This window comes from Rattus norvegicus, chromosome 3, assembly GCF_036323735.1.
Source record: "Rattus norvegicus strain BN/NHsdMcwi chromosome 3, GRCr8, whole genome shotgun sequence".
Lineage (NCBI taxonomy): Eukaryota > Metazoa > Chordata > Mammalia > Rodentia > Muridae > Rattus > Rattus norvegicus.
In genome coordinates this window covers 133,324,076-133,351,221 of record NC_086021.1, presented here as the reverse complement: position 1 = coordinate 133,351,221, position 27,146 = coordinate 133,324,076, and the positions used below count along the sequence as shown (strand labels likewise).

At 44.9% G+C, this 27,146-nt stretch overlaps 2 protein-coding genes across 17 annotated transcripts in view; both read left to right on the top strand.

The window, feature by feature from the left end:
• The window catches only part of Shc4 (SHC adaptor protein 4), a 94,379-nt gene extending 77,183 nt beyond the window's left edge, over window positions 1-17,196 (top strand). For 2 of the 3 annotated variants that reach the window (XM_063284538.1, XM_039105836.2), the window contains 2 exons: window positions 8,290-8,543; window positions 14,930-17,196. In XM_063284538.1, coding sequence (XP_063140608.1) covers window positions 8,290-8,543; window positions 14,930-15,085 — 410 coding nt within the window. In that variant the 3' untranslated portion in view covers window positions 15,086-17,196. The remainder of the gene's footprint in view (window positions 1-8,289; window positions 8,544-14,929) is intronic. The other variant, NM_001191065.2, reaches the window with a different exon arrangement.
• A 1,754-nt stretch (window positions 17,197-18,950) lies between these two features.
• The window catches only part of Cep152 (centrosomal protein 152), an 88,293-nt gene continuing 80,097 nt past the window's right edge, over window positions 18,951-27,146 (top strand). For 4 of the 14 annotated variants that reach the window (XR_010064629.1, XR_010064628.1, XR_010064627.1 and 1 more), the window contains exons 1-5: window positions 19,524-19,753; window positions 23,840-23,933; window positions 25,308-25,411; window positions 25,627-25,699; window positions 25,812-26,033. Coding sequence is in view for 9 of the 14 variants with exons in the window: in XM_039106547.2 (XP_038962475.1) it covers window positions 23,847-23,933; window positions 25,308-25,411; window positions 25,627-25,699; window positions 25,812-26,033 (486 nt within the window). In the remaining 5 variants the exon portion in view is untranslated. Of the gene's footprint in view, window positions 19,754-23,839; window positions 23,934-25,307; window positions 25,412-25,626; window positions 25,700-25,811; window positions 26,034-27,146 lie in introns of those variants that run through there. The other 10 variants (XM_039106551.2, XM_039106548.2, XM_039106546.2 and 7 more) reach the window with 8 other exon arrangements.

Genomic DNA, 27,146 nt, shown 5'->3' with positions numbered 1-27,146 from the left:
GATAAGCCCGAGTTTGTTTCTTTGCAAGAGGAACAATGGCCACTGTGTCTATTGTGCTTAATGGCATTGCTCACGGTAATCTCCTCAGCCCCCTGATGGGACAGCCCTGAAATGAATGCTTTGTTCTCCAACCGTACACTTCAACTGTGGGTCAGAAACAACAGGGTGAGCAATGGTGTTTTGGTTGACTTGCTTGGGGGTGAATGTATAAGTAGGAACAGATCGATAAATCTAAAGAAGCCCAAAGCCTTTAATCATTTGAAAAACAAACAGTGTTTTTCACAAGATACTGTGCTCAGAGTACGTGTGGTGCCAGCCCTGACTTACTCCAGGGAAGCTGCCCATGAGGAGCCCCGGTCACTGCCCTGGAGGCTTCTGCAGATTTGCCAAACATGAGCTTTTCAGTTAGGGCAGCTGTGAGCTGAGAGGTTTCGAAGGGGATTTTGTTGGGTGTGGCCATCAACAGAACCTTAACTCTCTAGTTGAAGCCAGCCCTCACAGCCAGCGGTGTCAGACAGGTTGTCTGACTTTTGGTAGAGGAGTAACTCGTCACCCTCAGTCCAACCAGGCTTGATCTCTGGAAGTGCACATAAGGTGGAGGTAGGCCTATCAGGTCTCTGTGGGCACCACCATCCAGATGCACAGGAAGAGCGTATGCTTGGGTGGAGGAGGCAGTGAACACACTTCAGGCCTGTGAGAGCTTTGGCCAACTCCTCAGAGAGCCTGTGTGTTCTGCCAGCATTGTCCTACACAGGGTGCAAGAGTCTGTCCGTATGTGGGCCATCTAGAGGCTGACTGCTGGGCAGGGGCAGAGCTGTGAAGGGGGAGGCAGTCAGCTCTTCCTTGAAGGAAGTGCACCTCTGTCTGGCACAGAGAACGTTGTGAGATGGTGCCGGGACATTCATTTCACATTGCTGAAGTAAGTTCCTGAGGCCGTCCGGTGGGAAACCCTGTGTGGATAAGGCAATATTTGCTGTAGAGATGGCTTCCAAGGTAACTTAGTAGACTTAGACTTCTTCTTATAGACAAATCGTAGGAAGTGGGGACGTTAAACATAGCAAAGTGAATCCCTGCTCAGAGTTTAGACGAGGCTGCCTTGTCCTAACCACAGTGCTTCTGTCTTTACCCTTCCCCTTCTTCTGCGCTGACATCAGTACTTTTCCTGATGCTCTCCCAACCTTTGTTTCCTACTGGGATTCAATGTGCACAGCCTCCTTTCTGGCTTCCTGGCACCCCCTTGAGGTTAACGTCCACTTGCCATTCCTCCATCCAAAAATCAAATCCCAGTCCAAATGCATTTATTATTTTTTTAATTTCATGTACATTGGTGTTTTGGATGCATGGATGTCTGTGTGAGGGTGTTGGGGCCTCTGAACTGGAGTTACAGAGAGGTGTGAGCTGCAATGTGGATGCTGGGAATTGAACCTGGGTCTCTGGAAGATCCGCCAGAGCCATCTCTCCAGCAGCCCAAGAAAATCTTATGAGACAGAGCAGTGGTTGTTTTTTCTACTTATTGGTCATTTTTCTACTTTTTTAAAATGTAAAATGCCGTAAGTAGATCTTCAGCCTCCTCTTTGTACTTGTTCCACCTCCCCCCCCTTCCTTAAAGATCCTTTAATCTCTTTCGTCCAGACTTTGCTTCCTTTATCCAAATTTCCTTACTGATCCACTCGGGAAAGACAAACAGACAAACACACAGAAGCCCAGAGTTGTGGCCAGCAGGGAGCCTTGGTCCATCCCAGCGCACTGCATACATGAGGCGCTCTGAGGAAGCCCTATTGTTTTTACTGACAGCGGCAGAGGGGCTCTCTAGCGCCCAGACACTGGAGCGTGAGACAGACTGGCTTAGTTACTTCTACTTGCTTGTTCACGCTGGTGACACAGGACCGAGACTAGGCAGACTTGTCATATGTGACACCTGTCATCCCTGTCTGGTTCCAGGTGTCTGCACAGGTCCTCATCTGTGCTCAGCCAGTGACAGGAAAGGCCAGATCAGTGTGTGAACATTCCTTTAATGGGTGTCCCCCAAAGTGGCAGATTATCGTTTCTTTTCACTGGAAGACATCGCTCACTTATTCACTTGCAACTGCAGAACCAGACGCGTGGCCACCTCCCTGTAAGGAAACCTGGAAGTTTCTGTTTCCGGGTGCCTAGAGAAAGCTTAGGGGTCTTGGAGTGCGGTGGTGGCAGAGGGGCATTGCCTGTTGGCAACTGCCAGGGCCTGCTGTGTTCCTTCTAACTCTCTAACCTCTAAGTGGCACCGTATACAATATGACACACAGCGTCCAATGGGTGTCCATATCACCCACCAATCTGCCTCCCTCTCTGCACTCAAACCGGATGGTGGCGTGGAATACTAGGGACGCAGCTGTGCTGAGAACCCACATTCACAAAGGGGTGTCAGTCACTGGAGCGCCAGTGGGCAGGACCTCTGAAGACTTTCTGAGCCGGAGACGACACCGCTTGCTTCAACCCTGGCTCAGCTTTGTGAGCTGGCTCTCGTCCATTAGGGTCTGTGGGCTTTGCTGTGCCTCCTGCCACCCACCTCCGTGTGTTCGCCTAGACCAGACGCTGAGGGTGTGCCCCTCTGGAGTCTTCCCTCTTTTCAGCCTGTTTCACATTGATATGTGCATGAGAGTTTGAAATTTGTTTCAGGAGCCAAAATCGAGGCGTGCACATTCCTTGGCAGTGTGACTCCTCCAATAGCTTGGTACAGAACAGTCCTTTTCTTGTTACCTCATTGTCCTGTGGATCCCTGGTAATAATGTATCCTCTTGGGCTGTTTCTTATTATTCAAGTATGCCTTTGTTAGGTTTATTGATTTTATTGATCTTGCTAAAGCATTTGGTTTTTTTTCTCTATGTGATTAATCTCTATTTTTATCTCTACCATGTTTCTATCATAACGACCTTTTGATTAGCTTTTCTTTTTGTCTGGCTTCTGCTGCATTTTCTTTTATAGGGTGTATAATTTTATTACCTCTTGGCCCTTCATACATTGTATGAGATAGTGACTCTGGCCTGATTTTGTGTGGGTCAGCTTTCCAAACACTGCTGATTGGGTTATCTTTCTCCCCTAACACCACTCTGATATACTGAGTTCACATACGTGCATCTATTTCTGGGTTCCTCGTTACACTTCCTCTACTGGGCCAGCCCTCTGTCCTATGCTACTGTACTTACTACCAAATACTTAATTGACATAGCTTTGTAACTTTCTCAACAGGCACACAACCTTCCATTATATTACAAATAATTTTTCTCTTGGTATCATCATCATCATCATCATCATCATCAATCATCAAACATCCATGATCTCACTCTATAGACCAGGCTGGCCTTAAACTCAGAGATCCATCTGCCTCTGCCTCCTGAGTGCTGGGACTGAAGGCTTCTGCAGTAGCCAGGCCTGACTTTAGGGTACTCTTTTAACTTTTCATCTCTACTTAACATTTTTTGGGGTCACAATTTCCTAACAAATTTTCAGGTCCCTTATGGAGGAGTACTTGTACTTTCAGGAATACAAGGAGATCCTGTTGTTTAACCTTCTGTCCGCTCTCAGTATTTACAGGTTTCACAACTGAGATGTAGCTTGTTCAGTGGGACTTAGTTGTGTCCCTCACATCAATACCCACAGTTGTGGGTTGTGATTTGGCGACATTCATGGAGCTAAGGCTATCAGTCTTCTCACGGGTGGCAGGTGGCAGCAGGGAGGGAAAAGTTCTCCCTCCTGTTGACTTTAATGCTTTAGGCACTTATTCAAACTGAGTGTAGTGGTCCTTACCTGTGGTCCCAGCACTTGGGAGGCTGAACCAGGGGGACACAACAGTTTAAGACCTCACTGGGTCTCATAGAGAATTTGGGGATAGCCTTGTCTACGTAGTCTTCATAGAGTGAAGAGCAACCAACCAACTTCATGTCCTTTTGTGGTGCGTTTAGTGCACCTCAAGTTTTCACATTCTGTGTGATTTTATAGTGCGTTCACTGTTTCAAATAGTCCCGAGTATTGGTGCTGAACTGCTGTGTGGTGTTTTTAAGTGCAAGAAAACTGTGAGGTTTCCTCATGAGAAAAGACAGGTTAATAAAACCATTAATCAAGTGTGAATTACAGTGCCGTTGGCTGTGACTTCACAAAATATGCTATACCCTGTATCTTTAGTCCAAAACATACAAAATAAGGCTGTTCGTTAACTGAGGAGACTGTTGCAGCCTGAGGCTTGTCGACCCTGTGTGGCCTGTAGGAGTGAAGGTTTGTTTTCAACTAACGCAGTGTCTACAGCAACCTTCTGAAGCACAATGTCTACAAATAGAACAGAGCCTCCTCTCTGTCCCCTGCAACAGGATAGGAGTCACGAGCCGAGGGGAAGAGGTTGAGCTTGACAATCTCCTCAAAGTTTGCAAGCTTCCTGTATCCTTAGCTATGGCACTGCCCTGACATCTGCATGCATTTTATTCTATAGGGCATTTTCAAAACTCGAAAGTAATGTAGATGCTCATAGAATGCAAATAACAAAGAATGGGGGTCGCTGAGACATTAAATCCTTCCAAATTCTAAGGCTGTGCCTCACACTGTAGATGTTAATAGTTCCCTGCGATTGCCATCCAAATGCTGGCGAACCACTGAGCGTCTACCCCTCTGCCCATCTCTCCCTGCCCCTGCCCTGTCCCGGCACGCCATCTTCTGTCTCACAGATGGGCCCGCTGTGAGCACACAGCTCCCCTGTTAGTGTCAGCTACCACCGAGGAGCAGGGGACAGAGTAATGCGCCCCAGTGCTGAGCAGCCAGGGTGGGTGATGAGACCAGAGTTGGCTTTTTCTTTTTGTTTCCCAAATTAGCAATATAGCCTTCAAAGTTAAATGGGTTGGAAAGCCTGTCACGTTTTGGTTTTCCTTCTAACAGAATTTGACGCTAAGGGCACAGTCGACATTGCTCAGCACTGTGTCTTGTCCTAGTTCCAACCTGGGGACTTAGGATAGAAACAGCGTCTGCATCCCCGAGGCTGGCCCATGAACCGTTGACTCTTCAAGATGAGATGTCTGTTTTTCTATCATTTTGTCCTTGTCTAAAAGCCATCCATAAGTTAAGACAAACCAAAAGCACACACCACACTAAACCTCCTGCATCCTCACGCCGCATGACTGCATGCATTGCCTCACGTTCATGCAGAGCCTGTCCCTGACACAAACACACGTGGGACTGCTCATTAGAAGTCTTCCACAGTTCCAAGAACAGGCAGCACCAAGGCCAAGTGCAAGTATTAGTCAACATCTGGACATGTTTCCTCAAGCCTTTTCTGGCAACCACAGGGAGGCGATGATTTGTGGAGGAACATTCTTTCCAGTCATTAGCTTTAGATTTTCTTTTTACAAGATATGGTTGTGCTGCTAGCTATAATTGTCATGTGACATTTTTATGTCAAGTAGGCATTTCTAAGTAGGGCAGGGCTCCAGCGTACTGACGTGGGAATTGGGTTATCCATATGCCTACACCGATGACCTCACAGCGTGGCGGGATACAAGTCGCACAGTTTGAGTCCAGGGCATCTCTCCTGGTGAGGCCGTCCGTAAGGGCTGCAAGTACTCTGCTGTGTTAATGAATGAGGAATGCTGTCTGTGCAAAAGACCCTGTGCAATTCAAAACACAATGCTGCTTTCTTACGGTGTTTTTTCTTTTCTTTTCTTTCTTTTACTTTTTGTTAATTTACCATTAAACATATGATTTTAAACAAAGTTCAATCACAAACTTGATACAGTGAACTATTTTTGGTGGATTTTAAAAAGGTTTATTTACTTTAACTTTGAACGAGTGTTTTGCCTGCACGTAGGCACACCACATTCATGTAGTGCTCATGATGGCCAGAAGAGGGAGCCAGATCCCTCGGAACTAGAGTTAAGGTGGTTATGGGCCCACTTGTGGGTCAGAAACTGAATTCAGGGACCTCTGCAGGAGCAGCAAGTGCTCTCCACCTCTGCACCATTTTTCTTTTCCTCTTTCCCCCTTCCTTCCTTCCTTCCTTCCTTCCTTCCTTCCTTCCTTCCTTCCTTCCTTCCTCCTTCCTTCCTCCTAACTTTTCCCTTCCTTCTCTCCTTCCTTCTCTCCTTCCTTCCCTCCCTCCCTCCCTCCCTCCCTCCCTCCCTTCTTCCTCCTTCCTCCTTCCCTCCATCTTTCATTCTTTTGCTTTGAGGAAGTCTCATTGGCTTGTATAGGCTTGCCTTAAATTTGCTGTGTCACATGCTAAATAAAACTCTCAGCAATCCTCCTGCTTCAGCCTCCTAAATGTCGGGTTACAGGTGTGGTATGTCTAGGAGATGCACTGCTATCTCCAGAGGTCTTTGTGGGCAGCCAGACAGTTTGGAAAATGGAAACATTTTTACACCCCTTGCCAGTGCCTTGGAGTTTGTTGACTAAAAAGACCAAGCTTTGGAGTCAGATGGTCCTTGTTTCGGATCTCAGCTCTACAGCATTAGCAGTGTGACTTTAAATAAGTGATCTAGCCTTCCTAAAAATCCACTTTGGAGGGCCTGTTTAATTTTGAAAATAAAATAGCATGAATTATCTGAAGCCTCCCACAAGTGGCTGCCATAATGAATGAGAGCCACACTGTAATTAGCACTAGCAGCCACCATAGTGAGTGCTGTGTTCACTGACAGGCCGTGTTCTCCTTCTCAGCGCTCCCGGCTCAGGACGATGCTTTCCTAGGAGCCGGGGAAGCCATGTAGTCTGAGCCCCGCTGACACTGCGCTTGCTTTTGTCTCACCACGTGTGTAGTTCAGACAGGTGAACGATACGAACCACAGCCTGGCAGTTTGGTAGGAATGCTAGGCTAAAACATTTGCCAAGGAGAATGTCTAGGTGCGCTAAATTTATAAACTTAGCATCTTATGAACTCACATAAAAATAAAAAGCTAAATGTTAAAAAAATGTGGGCATAATTCAAAATTTCAGTTGTGGTTTTGAAAAGAGTTTAGAAAGAGTCCCAGTGAGGGTCTAGTGTTGATGGTGCAGCAGAAGCCGATGGCCTTGAGCCAGACCAAGGACTCATTGCAATGACCATTTGCAAGTAGAGATGTTTGGACGAAAGGGTGTATACTTTGTGATACACTGTGACACACTGAACCTTCAATGGTTCTGTTTGTTGGTTTGCTTGATTTTTTAAAATTTAAACATTTTGAAATTTTCTTTTGGGGGAGATTGCAAGAGTGGAATGTGGTTAGGAAAGGATGTGGAGATGAGTCGGATTGGGGTGCATGATGTGAAATTCAGAATCAATAAAAAAGTGAGAGGGGGAACAATGTAGAAGTTCTGTCTGATCCAGGTTCAGCGTAAGTGGTTCCCCCCTTTTAATAAGCAGCGCCTTTCCTTTTGTAGGAGCAGTTCTCGTGTGTAGCAGCGAATTTACTAACTGCTTTGCTCCTGACCTCCCAGCCACCTGCTAGAGCCCTCTGGATTCTGAATAACACACACACACACACACACACACACACACACACACACACACACAGACACACACACAGACACACACACACAGACACACAGACACACACACACAGATACACACACACAGACACACACACACAGACACACACACAGACACACACAGATACACACACAGAGATACACACACACAGAGATACACAGACACAGACACAGACACAGACACACACACACACACACACACACACACACACACACCACACCAGTTAATTTTAATACACCATGGTGATTACCTTAATAGTTGGGCACAACTAAACTTCCCGCTGCTAGCAGACACCCCCTTCCATACTCCTGTGTTAAAATTTAGATTTCATCTCTGTTACCCCAGGCCCAATCGGGGAACTGACCCTCACATGTCAGTGGGCCTTTAGGTCTGGTCTTTCTTCTCCCCCATCATGGGGATTCTGTCTTCTTCCTCTCTCTGGGTTCCTAGCCCACGCAAATCTCAATCTCTTGCCTCAGTCTACCTGCCCAGCCATTGGCTGTTGGTTTTTTATTGGTCAATCAAGGACCTTCAGTGTTTGGACATGCAGATTCTGGATTTGGGGGGCAGGATTAATTCAAAGCATTAGAACCAATCCTCAATGCTCATGGACTAAGTGAAATACCCACTGAAATACCTGGTACCCTTTCCTAGTGGCAGAAGGTAAAGGTGATGTACACATTCAGCTCTCAGAGCCTGCCGGGACATTCGGTCCCTGAAGTTGTTTATATAGATCCTAGACCACAGAAGGAAGAACGGATGGACTGCTGAGGTGATAACTCTGTGATCTCTCCTTTGTGTTTTGACTCCAGAGGCACCAGAGACCGTGCAGCCAGGAGCCACCGCCAAGCCTGGGAGCTCACACGCTTTGCCACACATTAAGCAGCAACTGTGGAGTGAGGAATGCTTCCACGGCAGGCTGAGCAGGGGGGCAGCGGAGAGACTTTTGGTGAAGGATGGGGACTTTTTGGTTCGAGAGAGTGTGACATCTCCTGGCCAGTTTGTACTGAGCGGACTGCAAGGCGGCCAGGCCAAGCATCTTCTCTTGGTGGATCCTGAAGGCAAGGTACGGCTGAGTTCTCGTCGTGCTCCACACTTTGCATCTGCAGTGTTCCGGAGAGGTCAAGGCTAAGCGTTAATGTTTTCTTGAACCATACAGCCAGCAGTAGTGGTATGGTTAGCATGGGAAGCCGCCCTGGAGCACCATGTGGAGGGCAGCCCCTTTCTGTCCTCCTCAATTCAGTTCAGCAGGACAAACCTGTAGTCATAGTGGGCTCCTGCAGGTGAATAAGACCTCAGCGAAATACAGCAAAGCAGAGTTAAATGACATAAAGGAGAGAACATGATTTGTGGTGTGCCATACAAAGAATTCCAGCTTTCTTAAGCATTAAGAATACTGACAAACTTTTAGTTAAAATACAAATAAAATAGGAAATGCACTACAGTGGGTATTGTGAATTAAGATTATAAACGGTTTTGTTTTGTTTTGTTTCTGAGACTAGGTTTCTCTGTAGAGTATTGGCCATCGTGCTGGACTTTATAAACGAGGTTGGCCTCAAACTCACAGAGATCCAACTGCCTCTGCCTCACCAATGCTGACATTAAAGACATATGCCGCCACCACCCGGGCTAAAAGATTTCTATATGTAACTATATGGCAACAAATTGAACAAACTAGAAGAAATGGACAGTTGTCTAAAACCACATCCCACCCCAGGACTGAATCTTAGGGAAATGGAGAATCTGAACACACAAAAACAGAGAGAATTTGCACCGTTCCTCCTTAAGCTCAGGCTGAGAGGAAGACTTTAACTTGTTTGAGGAGAGTGTTGTCCCGACACCATGGCTGTATTTAGGGTTGATCTTCTCACCTCGAATGATCCAATCAAGTAACTCCTTCACAGACATTCCTGGCTGCTTGGCCCTTAGTTGATTCTAGATGTAATCAAGGTGACAACCAAGATTAGCCATGACAAATGGGAAGAAGAGTGAAAATTGTACGATCATCTCCATGAACATAGAAAAGGCATTTGACAGAATTCCACACCTTTTCATGATGGAAACACTTTAAAAAAGAGTAAGAAAACAGGAAGAAATTAATAGTAATAAATGGATATTTTAATGCAAAATTGGTTGTTTCTTACACACATACAAAACATATTCAAAAGGAGAGGAAGAAAACAGTCAGAGAAATAATGGTGCAACAGTAAAAAGGTGCTCAGAACTATCCTCATCCAAGAGGAAGAAATATTTCCACATGGAGAACTGTAAAACATCGATGAAAGGTGTTGCAGTAAAAAAGCAACAGCAAGACTGGTTCCCCCATGCACCGCTCCGAGCTTCTCTCCTGAGTTCCCTCTGACCTGGGTGGTCCTGCTCTTGCTAGTTCCGGCTCCATCAAGCCATAGGAACCAGAGCTGATCCATCTCAGGGACTCCAAGCTGCCCCAAGTGCATTCTGATCCAGGCAGTCCCCAATGTTTCAGTGTGGCACCTTGCCACTCTGGTCTCTAGTGTTAGTTCTGGTACCGGCGGGGCCATATGAAACTCACCATAATTTATCTCTGGTTAGTATCTCTCCTGGCGGCTCTCTGCTAACCGCAAACTCTCTGGTTCCAGCTACCCGAGGGCTCTACAAGCCCAGCGTGGACTGGCCTATCATGGCTCCCTGCCATGGGCTCTGCTCACACTCCCAACAACCCAGTGAAATCATGACTCAGTAAACTGCAACCCAACAACCAGATTTATATGTCAAATTCTCAATGCACAAACATACACACAATAAACTCACAACCAATTGATAAGGATATAAACCTCCCACCTGGATTCAAGGCCACCCACGTCTGCGTCATCCTTCATCTCCATCTTGATTCTCCTCGCTCCTTCTCACCTGCATCTCCCTCTCCTCCTAAAGCCTCTGTTTCTGCCTTCCTTCCTTCTCGTCCAGTGACAGGCTTCGTTTTATCTTGTCTGCCTTCACCTGCATAACGACATCAACCTATAGAAAGGAGCTAAAGAGACACAAATTAAAGAAAAGACATCTCCTTCGTGTATTCAAAGATTGAACATTATTAAAATGTTCACACCACCCAAAGCAATCCACATACACAATTGCAATTCTTAAAAGATAATTCCATTTTTATATTCTAATAATAATTAATTTAAATAATTCCAAATTATTTATTAATAATATAACTATTAATATATTATTTTGTTAAGAATGATATTAATTGGTTTAATAATTAAACTAATTAAACTAATTTAAAATTATTTTTAATTGTATTTTTAGTCCTGATGGCATTTTATAGACACAGAAAATTCTAAAATTCACAGTCAACTGATACATGGAAATCTGAATAATCAAAACACTCTGTTTTGGAAGAACAATAAAGCTGAAAACCTAAAAACACATTACAGAGCTACGTTAATCAAAACGGTAGTGTTGACATACAATTAGACGGTTAGACCGACAGGACAAGGTAATGAACTGGGGTAAAGTCACATGTCCTGTCAAGTGATCTGCAAGAAGATCACTAAATCTTCCTAAAGTAAACCCTGGAGAAAGGACGCTCTCCAAATGCAGGCGGGAAATCAATACACTCGTGCAGAAGGATGAACCTGGATCCTTACACTAGTAACAAAAATTAACTCAAGGGCTGGAGAGATGGCTCAGCGGTTAAGAGCACTGGCTGCTCTTCCAGAGGTCCTGAGTTCAATTCCCAGCAACCCCATGGTGGCTCACAACCATCTGTAATGGAATCTGGCGCCCTCTTCTGGTGTGTGTGAACACAATGACAGTGTACTCACATAAAATAAATAAATCTTAAAAAAACAAAACAAACAAACAAACAAAAAAACTCAAATGGCTCAAAGACTGGACTGTAAGACGCACTCCCAGGAGAAAGCCCAGGGTGGTGCTTCTTAGTAACTGTTAGGTGAGGCTGCTAGAGTACAAGAATCACAAAGCAAGCACAGAGAAGTGGCTCTGTGTTACACTAAATGCCTTTGCACTGTAAGTTTATACTCAGCCCACAGAAGGTGGTCAGCATTTGTAAACTATGAATTCATAGAGTTAACATTCAAAACACAGAAGAAAACCCTGAAATTCACGAAAACAGAGCAAAACAAAACATCCCCTCCAGGGTGGGGCATTTCTCCAGAGGAGAGAAGAGGAGGAGAGTAACAGCTCTGCGAAAGGGTGCCCAGCATTTCTAAAAAACAAGAAATGTGACTCTTACCTCAAGTCTCTTAAGCTGGTGATTATCCAAGAATAAAATCCAGAAAACAGTTTACAAAGTAGCAGTCTCCCATGTGGGCAGTTGTCTAAAAAGAACGGGAGCCACCATGTTTAGGAGAGTTCCACTTGTGCTCATAGCAATGATATTCCAATGGCCAAGACACTGGAAATAATTTCAGAGTTCATGGATAAGAGGAGAGAGAAGATACGCTGCACATATACCAAGGGATACTGTGTTCTCGAGGATGTTAAGGACCTTTTGTTAAGCAAAAGCCAGCCAGTCTCTGGACACATGTCACATGCTCCCACTTAGAACGATGGTTCTAAGTAGAACGATGGTTGCCAAGGTCAGGGGAGATGGGGAGTCATGGTTCTGAGAGTGGCATAGTTTCAATTGGAGAAAGTTTGAGTTGACAATATTGATCTACATGCTTCAAATCTCATTTAATGGCCTTAAAAAATTGCACAGTGTTGCTGTAAAATTGTTTTAAAAATTGCTGACTTTTATCACACACTAGATCCGGCACTGCAGTGCCCCAAGATATCTGGTAGATCTCTTCATCTCAGTCAGCAAAGCCTCTCAACCCCTTTGCTCCATCCCATATCACACTGCTGATGGCTTCTCTCTGAGCCTGGCAACAATCTCTCTACCCATCTAGTTCCCAAGGCAGGTTGCCACCATGCCAGACATACACACATCCCAATACCATGGCAGCCCAGTGTCTCCACCACCACAAACTCTCTTAAACTTAAATCGCCATAAAAAAGAACACACAACACAATAACCTCTGATCCAATTGATAAGATATAATTGCCCACCTAGACACACAAAGCCCTGTACACATCCATCCCTTAAGAACATTCATAACAACCTGTAAGTGTGCAGAGAGGAATCTTAACATCAGCCTCCATGTTCTCTCCGCTGCTTCTCCTCCTCCCTCTGGTCTCCTCCCCTCTCTAAAACTTTTCTCCCACCCATCCTTCCTTCTCGTCCAATGACAGGCCTCGTTCTATCTTGTACCCGCCTTCTCCTGTTTGACATCCTACAACATAGCTCTTCAAAGCTTTTGTGGATGGGGTTGCAAAGGCAAATGTCTGCAGGGTCTGACCAAAACGTAACGGAGCGGAAGTGTCTAAATCATGGAGTGTACAGAGGCTATGGCTGACTCTCTGTTGAACAGTCACCACTCTACCCAACTGTTACCATGCAAGCGAGGGGGCCCACAAGGGTCAGGCTTGATTCTCCAAAGAAGCCACCAAATAGAGTGTTTGCACTTTCTTCAGTTTCAACTTAGGATGCTTTAAAACTTCGGCTATCATGACATCTGGTGTATTTGCACAGTGGCTGCTTTTGGTCTTCATACTAGAAAGGTCGTCCTGACAGCTATCTGCAGGATTGGTTAGAGGGCACAGTGGAGGGTGTAGGGCAGGCAGAGACAATAACTGTGAGCCTCATGGTGGGAATTTCGAAATCCTGGACCCAGTGTCTGCTGGAGAAACATGGAGGAAGAGGAGACAGATGAGTTGGAATTAAGAGCACAGCAGGATTGGTCAGCTACACTGGAGCAGGAAGAGAGAGAAACTTCAGTAAGGTTCGAAGGCCTTAGGGAAAACACTAATGTCACTGTCTCCTTATCCTTGTCTTGTGTGCTTACAAGACTAAGGACACTCTCTTTCACTGCTCTAGCATAATAATCAACATCAGGAAATTCAGTTATAGATCTTACCATCTGATTTATAGTCCATGTTCCAATCGGTCAAACCAATATGCAGACAGAGCTCTGACTGCCCTGCTGGAAGGTTGCCCTGCTGGAAGGTGGCCCTGTGGCTAGTTGTAGGCCTTCGCTCTCCTGGCAGGTTCCTGTCCTCCACACAGGAACCCGAGGAGACAGTAAAGCATGTGGAGGGCAGATGAATGGTAACGCTAGGAGGAGATTCTACAAGTCCATTTCCTTCAGCAGGCAGGCAGTAAATACCGGGAAGCTGGTATTTATGAAACAGCTATTGTTAATGAAGCTTGCAGGAAGACGGCCTGAATGCCTCTTAGAACAATGTAGGCAGCTTTCTTGGAGGAGACAGGATTTGTGTTTGAGGTTCTAAGGAGAGGTAGGGCTTCCCTGAGGGGTCTGCTTTGGGCAGAGAGGGGGGTAACATGGAAGCATTCAGTCTATGGAAGATAATTGTAGTCCTGGGACAGTGTCTGAACATACATCAGCTGGATATTTATGGAAGTGTCGAGATAACAGAATTCATCAAGCACAGCTCTGTAGAGATGTAGGATGATGTCATTATGCAGCAAGGTGGGTCCAGGATAAGGGGTAACCTATCATTGGATGAGAAGGAAGGGTAGGTGGGGAGGAACCTAGAAGACGGAGTGAGAAGAATCAGGATGGAGACGATAGAGCAGGATGATCCAGAACCAGGTGGTCTAGGTCAATTTTAACTTGTCTAGGTGGGCAGTTTAAATCTTTATTAATTGGCAGTGAATTTATTGTGTGGGTGTATTGTGGATTGAGAAATTAACATGTAAATCTAATTGCTTAATTACAAGTTTCTGGACCTTTGATTTTACTGGGCCAACGAGGACAGAGTGTGAAAGAAATGGCTGAGAGGCAGTTAGAGCGTGCGGATCTGGTTCTGTTGCTGGTGCGGAGTGAGAACACGCAGGGTCCACAGAACGAGATGCGCGTGCACGTGTGTGTGTGTGTGTGTGTGTGTGTGTGTGTGTGTGTCTGTGTGTGTGTTATGTGTGTGTCTGTGTGTGTGTCTAGGACCTCGTGGTAGAGTAGCAGCTGGAGTGATTGAATCCGGCTCTTGGAAACTGATAGGAAATGTTCCTTCTGGTTCTTTTTTTTTTTTTTTGTTCTTTTTTTCGGAGCTGGGGACCGAACCCAGGGCCTTGCGCTTCCTAGGCAAGCGCTCTACCACTGAGCTAAATCCCCAACCCCGAAATGTTCCTTTCTAATTTTTACCACAGCATAGAAAGACGGGCTGCAGATCTGGATTGAATGGCAAGTGCTTACCTTTGAACTTGTAGGAATACTACTGCAAAGGGTAAATGGCAAAGATAAACTGGTGTATTAGGGAAAACAGAATTGAAAAGCACCTACCCTTCACTTAGCAAAACAACTTCTTTAGGGACACTCGCCCACAGTTGTTTACATCTTTCAGAACCTCTATTATTCAACCTGAACATATGTGTGCTTCCTTTCCCAGGTGAGGACCAAGGACCATGTGTTTGATAATGTTGGCCACCTGATCAAATACCACATGGATAATAGTTTGCCAATCATCTCTTCTGGAAGTGAAGTAAGCCTTAAACAACCAGTAAAAAAACATAATAACCCAGGACTTTCGCACTCGAAGAAATGATGACTCTGGGCACTGTGTCAGAGCGATCAGAAGCATATCCCTTTTGTGTCAGGAGGAGTGACCATTCAGACCTTTTCAACACATGAAGTAGAACACAAACTCTGAAACATGTCTTTCTTAGACCACCATGGACCCAGGTCTTTTATAAAACAGAGAAGTAATAGATTATCTTCTGAATATGAAAATCTGAGAAGAGGAATTTTGGGCCATTTGACCCATATGCACGGAGGTCACTTTTTAAAGGTCACATGGCATTGAGGAAAAGCTGAAAAGCACAACTACAATTTCACATGCTAAAGACAACTTGAACTGCCTAGGCAGTGGTACGTGCCTTCACCCTGACAATCCGGGGACATTTTCCTGTGGGGAGATTAGTCCCAAGTGTCTTCATGTTCTATAGCTACAGAACCAGTTGCCAAAAAGTTCTTCCTTGCTAGAAACAGCAAGAAGAAGCATTTTGACTAATAGCATTGACTTTATTACATTTTGTTTAGTAGCACTTTTTGCTGCCATCTTAAATATGACACTGACATCAAACTTGGACTATGTCGTGGTTGTGGAATGAAAGCAAAAGTCACCGAAGGTTTCCTAATTCTGTCTCATTTGCTGGTTAAAAGGTTGGAGGCCAAATTCACTGGCTAGCATTCCTTGACCTTTGCTATCTGAGCTGTTCGTGTGCAGCATGGGACACATTCAGAAAGCCAAATTCCTTGGTTATTTCTGATTTGGAGTGTATGGATATAAAAGACAGCAAACGAAGCCAGTTTTCTTCACGCTCAGCCCACACTGGTGCCATTGTTGAGAGTACAGAAGGTAATTTAAAGCATAGCAAAATTTCCTTTTGACTGGCGGCCACTGTATCCTGGTGTCACCTCGGTATGTGTCCCATCACCTTCTCTACATGTGATCTACATGTGATCAGACAAGATGCAGAAGGGCTTGGAAAGGCCTGCCACACAGTGGACAAGGGTTCAGCCAGTGGTGAGATTAAGAATGCTCAGAGAAGCCCTGGGCTCAGACTACTCATCACCTCCAGCCTTGGCAGTCCGTTAAACCTGTCCGGATTCCACTTTTCTTGTTTATAAGATGAGGGAGCTCGAGGTACACTCAGAGGTCCATTGCTGTCCTAACATGATAGTTTTTTTCTTCATTAGAAGTTAACACTAATAAGCAGACTATGCAGTTGGGGGTAAACATTCAGGACTTCTCCTTTATTCTGTGTCCATGCTCTGCAGATGAAAGGTTTAGTCAAATTACACTCACATGGTCTGACCCCGAGTGTTTCAGCATAGAGCAGGTGATGTTGGTACCATGGATCTGGTTGGTTTTAGTTATAGTCCTTACTTACCTGTGCATATAAAGATACAGTCATTACTGAAGAGAAAGAGAGAGAGAGAGAGAGAGAGAGAGAGAGAGAGAGAGAGGAGAGAGAGAGAGGAGAGAGATCGGTCATGAGCTTTCTGGATGGTCATCTCAACATCTCAACATTTTGGCTAAGTAGACACACCTTAACCTTTGTGATTATGATGTATTTGGTAAGTTTTAAGTCTAATATGAGTAGTTCTTTTGGGTAGAAATCATCAGAAATCAAGTACATTGAAGTCTGGCATTTTTATGTAACAGCTCACCATTTTATTTCTGTCACCACTGGCTTCTTAGGTAGGTTTGTTTCCTTCCCACAGGTAGAAAACAATATATACTTCATTGATTTTCCTCCATATATCTTAGGTCTTAGTCATTTCTCTTCGTAAAAGGGATCAGCATAGTGACTTGTAGGCAACCTGCAGCAGAGACAGGGCGGGTCTCTCGTCTCCTTCCAGCAGAGGAACACAGACTGGGTGGCCAGTGGGAGTTCCAGAAGCAAGATGCTGTGAGCAGCGCACATGGGCAGTCGACGATGGGCCGGTGCTGTCGTAACCAGGGAAGCAAATGCTGCACTATCAGATGCCACACAACTGTCAACTGTTCACACAACCCTAAGAGATATAAGAATGACTGCATGCGATTTCAAGCTCATATTCTCAACCTCTAGGTTAAAATGGCTCATTTGCCTACACATATCTGTAAATGGATTTTCTTTAAAAATAAATGACTATTGCTTTATGACCATTGACAATGTGTGGTGTTTGGGACTTGGAAATTTTACCAGGTGTGCAGTGGATCAGTGTCCCCGCAGGAAACAGACGGCTCACTCAAACTGGGTAATTTGAGGAGAGATTAATAAAGGGGATTTAAGGTATGGGCAGAGTATAGAGAAACTACAAGCACAGCACAGCGGTCTGGGGCCCAGGACAGGGGAGAGGGTGAGAACGGTTATTGATTCTGGAGAAGGACTGCTTGTCTACGTGGAGGAGCTGTGGACAGATAGTACTGAGGTCACGACTGATCTCCATGATGCAAAAGAGAAGATTAGCTAAGGTCATTAGTAACCTGTTTTTTTTTTTTTTTTTCTATTCCCGTCTCTGATCCGCTGGGATCTTCACTGATTGAGTTAACTCGAAGGCAGAATTGGGAATGGTGGTGGAGGGGAGCTTGGTGGTGATTTGAAGGTCAGTTTTCAAGTCACAGTGGATTGATACCAGAGAAAGCAGGGTCTTCTGCTGGGGTTCTTAGTCTCCTTAGTAAAATAATTTAAGATTGGACTCAAACAGAAGCTTGGGGACAGTTGGATTTAGAGGTCAAAGCAAAGCCCCAGGGTAAGCAAGCTGTGAATCTTGCAGCTGCCCAGAGGAGGAGAAAAAGCCTTGCTGTTTGAGTTTAGCTGGTGTACAGGCCAGCCACATGGTGGATCAGCAGCGGGACTGTGAAAGAGAAAGAGAAAGAGAAAAAGCTCAAAGTCCCAAGGAAAACATACTTGGGCTCTGGCCAGCATCCAAAAGTAACAGATGGGAAGAAAGAGGAAAAGTTACACCTGCTCCATTCAGGACTCACAAAGGCAGGTGGACCCCACAGGACTTCATGGCAGATATAGATTGAGTGGACGGAAATCCTGGAAGGAAAAGTACATTATCTCAACGATGAGCAAACCCACCACCCTACTTTCCTTACCATTCTCATGAGTCACAGACCTCAGCATGGGACAGGAGACACAGTTTGGTAACCAGGCGCGCCCAAGGCTCTTTCTCAGCAGACACCTTGGATCACCTTCAACAAAGGCCATTTACCCGAATGCCTTTCATTAGTCTTTTCTGGGCCCAACATCTTCATTTGCCCCTTCATTCATTAATTCACTGAGTTAACAGTTGTTTTGAGTACCTAGCATGGGCCATGAACCATGACGACAAATGCTCAAGTAAATACTCCAAGACGTTCTTATTGTTCTAACAGTGAAACAGACACACAGTAACTGACTGTAACAGAAAAGAAATCCATCTTCTCTTTCTACAGTGGTAGGGAGATCCAGTTCTGCTGCTGAGTGACTGTGGTGTGTGTCCAGAGGGCTGAGTGGGTGAGTGGAGGGGCAAAAGAAGGAAAAGCAGCAGGGGTGAAACCAGAACTATCCACTATTATGGGTAGTGCAGCCATTCTGGGCAGTGACTGCATTCTGTTTCTGTCACTCAAGTTCTCATTCTGTACCAGACTTCTAGCTGAGAGTCAATATAGGCATTGCAAGGGTGGGATGCAGGTGCAGAGCAAACTTAGTCGGATTTGGAAGAGCCTTGGACCAGTGTTTTACTTAACATGGTACACATGGGAAAGGTTTAAAAAGATGTGAGAATCTACGCCCATGTTCTTAGCATTCGCTGGAACCCAAACCCTTCTAACCAAAGAAGCCAGAGACAGTAATTGTTACAGAACTCAGGTCTGTAACATGCCAGGTCCAGCCACCCTCAACGAGTCAATCAAGGGACACATAAAAGTGGAAAGGAAAAATGAGATTTATCCAATATGCTTGCGATCTCCAAGTGCGACGATATAATGGGATTTAACGATAGGCTAACATCTCCGAACATCCGCAGAAATTAAAGTTTTAACGAAGGGGCATCTGGGAGCACATTCAGTTTTATCAGTTTAAAAAACCCACAAATCTTAACAAGTCAAGTCTGAAGAGGATGCCAAATTTAACAACCACCAAAGCTGGCAGTGGCACTTCAGAGAGCGAAAAGGGCCAAATGGAAGAAACTTAGAAGTTTAAGGGTAAAAACCGGAATATCCTCGCTGATCTCTCGGAGGGCAAACACTCTGCCGTAGCTAGGCAACCGTAGTCCTCTAGGAGGCTTTTGTGATTGGCTCAGGACTTCCCCAATGGAGGCTCCGGGAAGCTTCCCGCCGCCACTGGCGCCCTCTTCGAACAGCCGCGCTCTCGTAACTGCGGACGACTTCTCAACCGATCTTGTGGGAGGCGGGGTTTCCGCCTGGGAGTTCCGCCCAGCGGGCAGGCCCATCGAGCAGCGGCGGCGATTGGAGGAAACCGCTGCTCGTCTAGTGGCGGGGTTCGCGGGCTAGGGTGTACCGGGAAGGTGCTCGCGGGCTGGAAGTCCAGACAGCGGGTTGCTGGAGGTGACTGCAGTCTCACGGCCGGCCGTGCGGCTGCGGGATCGGGACCGGCCTTCGAGTCTCCTGCACCGGGGCGGTGCGTGTTCGCTCCCTGCTCGGTTTTTAGCCGGGGCGTCTCACCGGTAGACCTGAGCGCGCCCGTGATTCCTGGACGCCGGACCCAGCTCTTTGGTAAGGGCGCTGCGTGAGTACACCCAGTCGAGGGGGCTTCCTGTATTTTGGGATCACTGTCCTCTGCTCACTTTGCTTTGTCCATGCTGCGATCGGTACTGCTTACCTCAAGAGATTGTCATTGCCCCCTCCCTCCGTACGCTTTGTAGTCGGAACAGGACTTGGAAAGTGACTAAAATAGACTGTTGCGTTCTGGCTGTTTCCATTCTGTAAGAGAAGTTGTTAGCATGTAAGCTAGTGGGTGCAGTTTTCTAATTCCCAGGGCGCTTACCTTTAGTCCATCTTGTAGTCATGAATTTAAGTGTGATTTAAGCTGAATATCACTTCATAGCTTCACAATTTGTGATTGTTTTCATGTAAATAAAGGCTGAAGTTGGAAGCCACAAGCAAAGGATAATAAGCCATGCGCTCTGGAAGTGCCCAGAATGGACTTTGGATGGCGCAGGCATCTAGAGGAGGGCGGAGTCCTTCTCGGGAGTTGTGGGCCTCCCACACCTAGGCTGTTTTTACCCAGTTCGATTACTAAAGAAACAGAAGCAGTTAAGACTGCATAGCTGCCACAGACCAGATTTTGAGTGAGGAGCTTCAGTTCTTAATTGCTTACAGCCTATTATATCCTTTGGGATACGAACAAACAAATAAATAGTTTGAAGTGTAGACAAATTTTAAAAAAAGGAGCTCCGTGGGAGAGGTGGTTCAGTGGTTAAGAGCTTGTCACTGCTCTTGCAAGAGGATGTGAGTTCATTTCTTGCACTCATATTGCATAGGTCACAACTATGTGTGACTCCAGCCCCAGGGGATCTTAAGGCCTGTGACCCAATGGCTAAATTCACTCATTATTGATGATGATGATGATGATCATGTTAAAGTTAAATGTTTTTGAAAGGAAAATATACACTAAAGTTTGCTCACAAAAGCAAGATTCTAGAGATATTTAGCCCTTTATGGGAGGGGGTGGAGGGGGTGGAGGGGAATGAACAAAAACTACCAAATACTGACAAGTTTTGTCAGACAAGTATTGACAAGGTGGGTCAGAGGTCTGTCTGATCTGAGTGTAAGAGAAGACAGACGTGCTTTTTATATTCTCGTAATGGGGCTAGGAAAAGTTTCCTGGCTAGCATGAAAATATTAACCAGATAGCTGTACTTTAGAAAGGACACTATCCAGGTAGATACCTTGGTTTATTTTTTAAGTGGTCAGCTCTCTGGTCAAACATAGGAGTAGGTCATTGCCTACTAATGGCATAATTTTGCCATGTTAACCAAGATAACGTAGCCACCAGTTTTACCATGGCAAGTGTCCATTGCTACTGATTGTTTTCCCCATGAGTTATCAGCTCCTAGCTCACCAGAGTTTATTAAACCACAAAAGTCACAGTTTTAAGTGTGACTATGTTCTTTCTTTAAAAAAAAAAAAAAACAGATTTATTTGTTTTGTTTATGTGAGTTCACTGCAACAGTTTTCAGACACACCAGAAGAGGGCATCTGATCCCATTACAGATGGTTTGAACTTGGGAATTGAACTCAGGACCTCTGGAAGAGCAGCCAGTGCTCTTAACCGCTGAGCCACCTCTCCAGCCCTGAGTGCAACTATTTTCAGTGTTGTAGTTGAAGGTAGCACACTGCAATATATAGTAATTGCTATATTACACTTCCTGAATTCTTCGTGGATTTAGCCTCTTGGTGTGTGTCTGTGTGTTTGTGCGTGGATATTTGTATGTGTGAATATGGGTATACAGGTGTCACACCATATTGTAGAGGTTGGAGGGCAACCTCTGGTGTCAGCCTTCAGTTTCTGCCTTGTTTGGGACATGTTTCTGTTGCTGTTCCAGTGTTTAGGGCATGCTAGCTGCTGGCCCATGACCTTCCAGACAGCCTCTTACCTGTGCCTTCCTCCTCCTGTTGAAGCTTTTCTTACACAGGCCTAGGCTCTTTGTCTGGCCTTAATGTCAGTTCTGAGGATTTGAACTCAGGTCTTCCGACTTGCATGGCCATGTGCACTGAGCCATCTCCTGAACCTGATGAGCTTAGAGTCTAATAATATTAAATGAACATCTATAATTCTTTGTAAAATGGATTTTTATGCTATTTTCTCATCTTAAGTTGTCATTTTCTTGGAAAATAATTGTTTACGGGTTATTAAGTGGTTTTATTTTATTAAGTGGTTTGTAAGTAGTTTTACAGCATTTGCAATTTTACCTCTTGACTTTGTAAATGTGTTCCGTGATATATACTATTTGATTTATGGCTGATGTCTTTTGCCTTAAAGCAGTTTTTAAAAAATGTATTTTTATTTTATGTACATGGCTCTTTTGCCTGCAAGTTTGTCTGAGTACCACTTGTGTGCCTGGTGCCTGTTGAGGACAGAAATGGACTCCTGACTCCTAAAACTGGAGTTACAGACAGTTGTGAGCTGCCATGATACTGGGAACTGAGTCTGGGTCCTCTGCAGAAGAGACAAGCGCTCTTGACCACTGAGCCATTCTCCAGTCTCTGGAAGGACCTTTGTATCTTCTGGAGAATGGATGCCTTTGGCTCAACTTTGCCCCACATCTTTGGGGTGATAGGTTAAAGTGTATTCCCGTTTTCATCATCTGCGACTCTGTATAAGTCTCTGTATAAGTAGACTCTGTGATGTCCACTTGGAGCCCTGAGCTAAACCCCAAGATATGAGAGTAGCGTCTTCTCCTCACCTTACAGATGTCTTAGGTTGTTATATTCTCATCACGAGAATTTCAGCAGGCACCGAAGAGAGGGAAAGCTTCCATTCCCCAGTGAGTGTGCATTCGCTTCCTGCCAGGTCTGGTTAGGAACACACATCTTCTCGTCACATTTTAACAGCTATAAAACAGTATTTTAACAATAGTGTTGTTTCATAATTGGTGTCTTTTTCTTTTTTCTTAGTGTACAAACCATGCAGTCACAGGTGTCTTAGATCTGCTAAAGTGTGTGTGTGTGTGTGTGTGTGTGTGTGTGTGTGTGTGTCCATCCAGGGCTAATGGTTACAAAGTTTGTGATGTAGTTCACAACTATTAACAACAGGGAATTATATGCTTTATGGTAAAATGTATTTTTGTTGCTGGGGTCCTTATACTTCTTATGTGGCTCAATTTAATGACATTTTATAGCCTGGAAGTTGTAGTGAATGAGTTGTGGTTCAGACCACACACAAAGTACATTTCCCAGGTGTGAGGGGCCTGGATTGAAGAACAGTGTGCCTGGTAGCACAGACTTATTACTACTACTAGTACTAGTACTAGTACTACTACTACTACTAGTACTAGTACTAGTACTACTACTACTACTACTACTAGTACTAGTACTACTACTACTACTACTAGTAGTAGTACTACTACTACTACTAGTACTACTGCTAGTACTACTGCTACTACCACTACTACTACTACTAGTACTACTGCTACTACTGCTACTACTACTTCTACTTCTTCTCCTCCTCCTCCTCCTCCTCCTCCTCCTCCTCCTCCTCCTCCTCCTCCTCCTTCTTCTTCTTCTCTTTTGTCAGAATCATTTGCTCCTTTAGACTTTGAGAACTTTAGGTAGGGTATCAGCGTCCTTGTGTATAATTAATCAGAAGCCTGTCCAGTGTTAGTAGTTAGTAGTAGTCTATGGGAATGTTTAGACCCAGAGCCTCACTGTGGCACGATCATGGCCTTCTCTTCTGCCCTGTAGTCTTTGCCAGCCCCTGATTGCTGAAGAGGGAGTCATGGAACCTTAAGCTTTTGGTGTGTGAACAGTTTCTGGTGACAGTCATTTGCTTAGGATGGGAAGTTCCCTTCTGGGAAGCATGAAATTTGTATTTGTGGAATTCAGAGCATGGAGCAGACTCTATAGGACCCTCACTGTGCCCTGTGCATAAACTTGGAGTTTCACTTGAGCTATTCTTAAGGTTTTTATGTTGGTCTTTCAAGTTTGTTAGTGTTTTAGGTTTTTGTTTGCAGACATCTTACTGTTGTAAACACCTTTCAGTCACTTGGGGAACCTGGTTACTCTTTTGTTGACTGCATTTTTTCTTTGCTATGAACTGCTGTCATGTGGCTGCTTTTCATGAGTCCCACCTCTCCCCAGGAGGACCATGTCATTGGAGTTTGGCAGTGTAGCACTGCAGACACAAAATGAAGATGAAGAATTTGACAAAGAAGACTATGAAAGGGAAAAAGAGGTGAGTTTCTTGGAAAAAAACCCCAAGCCCAGTGTTCAACAGCTAATCATAATTATATCATGTGACATTTTGAAGGGATTTATAATTCATTAAACTTCAACAAACAAGACTTATAACCTGATGGATTCTGGACTTTTAAACAGCGGAATCGGGGCTGGAACGCAGATATGTGGGTCCTGGGGATCTGTCTTCCCAGTTCCCAACTTTTCCGTTATCCTGCAGGTGCACACAGATGTTTAGTTCGGTTTAGCGTATGCTGCTTTTGCGTCTTCTAAGAGCAGAGTGTATCACATGTCGTTTCATCCTGGGGCTTAGGTGATTGCCTCCAATCATTCACTCCCTAGAGGCTCTCGGTGCTTTCCCAGAGCCTAAGGGCTCCCTGGACATATGGTACTGCTGCCGTTCCCACCACCTGGGCAGAGTGCACAGAGCAGCTCAGATTTCCTGTGGGGGTCGATTGCCCTCCCCTAAGTTCTGAGTACTGGTGAAGTGGGATCCTGGGAGGCAGGTCTGTTCTATGGAACCTGACACTATGGATGAGTACCGTGATTTATGGTTGGCTGTGCTTCCATAAAGAAGTTTGTCAGTTGTGATGCATGTACATATAAATCCCACACCCTTATAGAGAAAGTAAAGCCTGCTGTTTATCCTGGCATCATACTTTCTCCTTTCCTCAAGTGAAATTATGTTCTGGTAAAAATATAAAATGGTTTCTTTTATCCTGCCTTAGAGCCTGCACCATTGGGCCATATGGCATCTGTGGGATATTTTCATGTCAGTCAACAAAGTGTCTCACTCGCTAAGCTCCATCCCATCTCATACTGCTGACGGCTACTCTCTGAGCCTGGCAGCAATCTCTCTACCCATCTAGTTCCCAAGGTGGGTCACTGCCACGCCAGTTACATGCAGAGACTGCCTATCTCACGGTTCTCTTACTGTGAACTCAATTAAGTCACCACATGAAAGGACACACCACACAATAACCTCTGATCCAATTGATAAAATATAATTTGCCCATCTAGACAGCACAAAATCCCGTACACACCCATCCCTTAAAAATAGTCATAACAACCTGTATCTGTGTGCAGAGAAGAATTTTAACATCTGCCGCCCTGTTTCCCCAGCTCCTCCCCTCACTCTGTCCCTTCTCTTTAATAAAACTTTTCTCCCGCCCATCCTTCCTCCTCGTCCAATGACAGGCCTCATTCTATCCTATACCTGCCTTCCTGCATAATGACATCAACCTACAAAATTATGGACCTGATGCATGTGCAATTTAAGAAACTTTGTGTGCATCCACTCATTGGCTTCAGGGCAGCTTGGGTAGTGTCTTGTGTTTCTGTCAGTGATATTGAAGTGACTCTCCCTCCTCAGTTGCAGCAGCTACTCACAGACCTCCCACATGACATGCTGGATGACGAGCTGTCCTCTCCTGAGCGCCGTGATTCTGACTGCAGTGTGGACGGCATAGCGGGAGAGTAAGGACCTGGAGTCACTTCCTCTTGTATCTTGTACTCCATAAACCTTCCCTTGAGTCTCTGCTGATAATAATGTAAACTTAAACTTCAGACTACTTTCTAAAACTTTCGGGTTAAGGTTGAGGGAAAAGCAAATACTAGAATTTTGGGTTTCTTTGTGTTATTTCTGACCAAATATCATAGAGTATAAACCTAAAGTATTGATTTTTCTCAAGACTGTATCCTTCTGAGCATCTGGAAAGGAAGTGGATTGAGCGTGATATCCTGCCCAAGCCTCATGGTGTGAATGTAAGTGTCTGTTGTGCCATGTTGTGCTGATGCTGGTTGAATTGGTCTTGGGGCCTTTGTTTTACTCTTTGTGACTAATGGGACTGTGCTGGACTTGTATTTCGGAGAACAGTGTGGCAATGGCTGGGAAGAGAATCGAAGTGAACCCGAAGACCAGCGTCTTGGGTACCATCCCGGAGAAGGGGACGAAGGTGGGAGTGGCTATAGCCCTCCAGGTAAACAGGAGCAGGCAGACTTGTATCGCCTTCCTGAAGACTTCAGGCCATACACTGGCCGTCAGAAGCAGGCAGCCAGCGTCATTACGTTCTCAGATCCTCAGAGGGACAGTTTTCAGGTAAGAGTTTGACTTTGAAGAATTTGTGTGTGTGCAACGTTGTTTGTGTGTTAATGGACGTGCATGAATGCAGTGCAAAAATGATCTAATAACTGTTTTCCCAAATCTACTCACTCAGGTCTGTGCTAAATCAGCTAGGCTGGTTTTTTGTTTATAACTTAATACAATTGGGATGCCAAGCCTAGCATTTAAAATGGAAGCTTTTGGAAGTAGTTATTTAAACCCTGAAGGTCAGGTCTGTCAGGGAGTAGCTCCTCATTACTGTTGCTTCTGGCTTCTGTGGGCCTGCTTCCCCGAGAAGCATAAGTTTCTCACAGCAGCAGTTTCATGTAGATCACAGTTCCTTCATTTCCATTTCACCAGTTTCATAATGAATTTAAGTCTAACACCTCAGATCTCATTCCTGCATTGTATGGTGTCACAGCTGTGGGCAGGGTGACTGTTCCAGGAGCTCACTATGCACTGACTGTGGGGAGTTCTAAAAAGGCATCAGGAGACAGTATGTCTTAGAATTTCTCAATGACAGCAGTGCCTCATTTTCCCAATTGCTATTCTGTATCAGTCAATGGCCTCCTCTTCCTCCCCCTTCCTCTTCCTCTTCCCCCTCTTCTTCTTCTTCCTCCTTCTCCCCCCCTCCTCCTCTTCTTCCTCCTCTTTCTCCTCTTCCTCTTCTTTATTGGTCCATTAAAAAGTAGTTATTTTCTCTTTATCTCTGGAGAATGTTATTCACTGAAAAACAGTAGAATTTATTATAGATAAAATGGTTTCAAATATTCTCATTTATTGAGCATGTGCATGTTTTATGTTCCCAAGGTAGTAACATTATCTTGATCATTTGTGATACAATACTTATATACAATCTCATTGCAATTTCTAAGTTTTAGTTTTGAAATTGATTCCACTGTGTGCTCAAAAGGACTATGAAACAATTCATAGTGTTTAATATGGTGTGACCTATTTTTGAGCAAGTTGGTCATGGGCAGGGGAGTTAGAGTGCTTGCCTAGTACTCATGGGGCTCTGAGATCAATCCCCAGTATCACAGAACCAGGAGTGGTGGTGCACACATGTAAGGAAGGTAGAAGGAAGTGTCTAGTAAGTTATTTTGGAAGAAA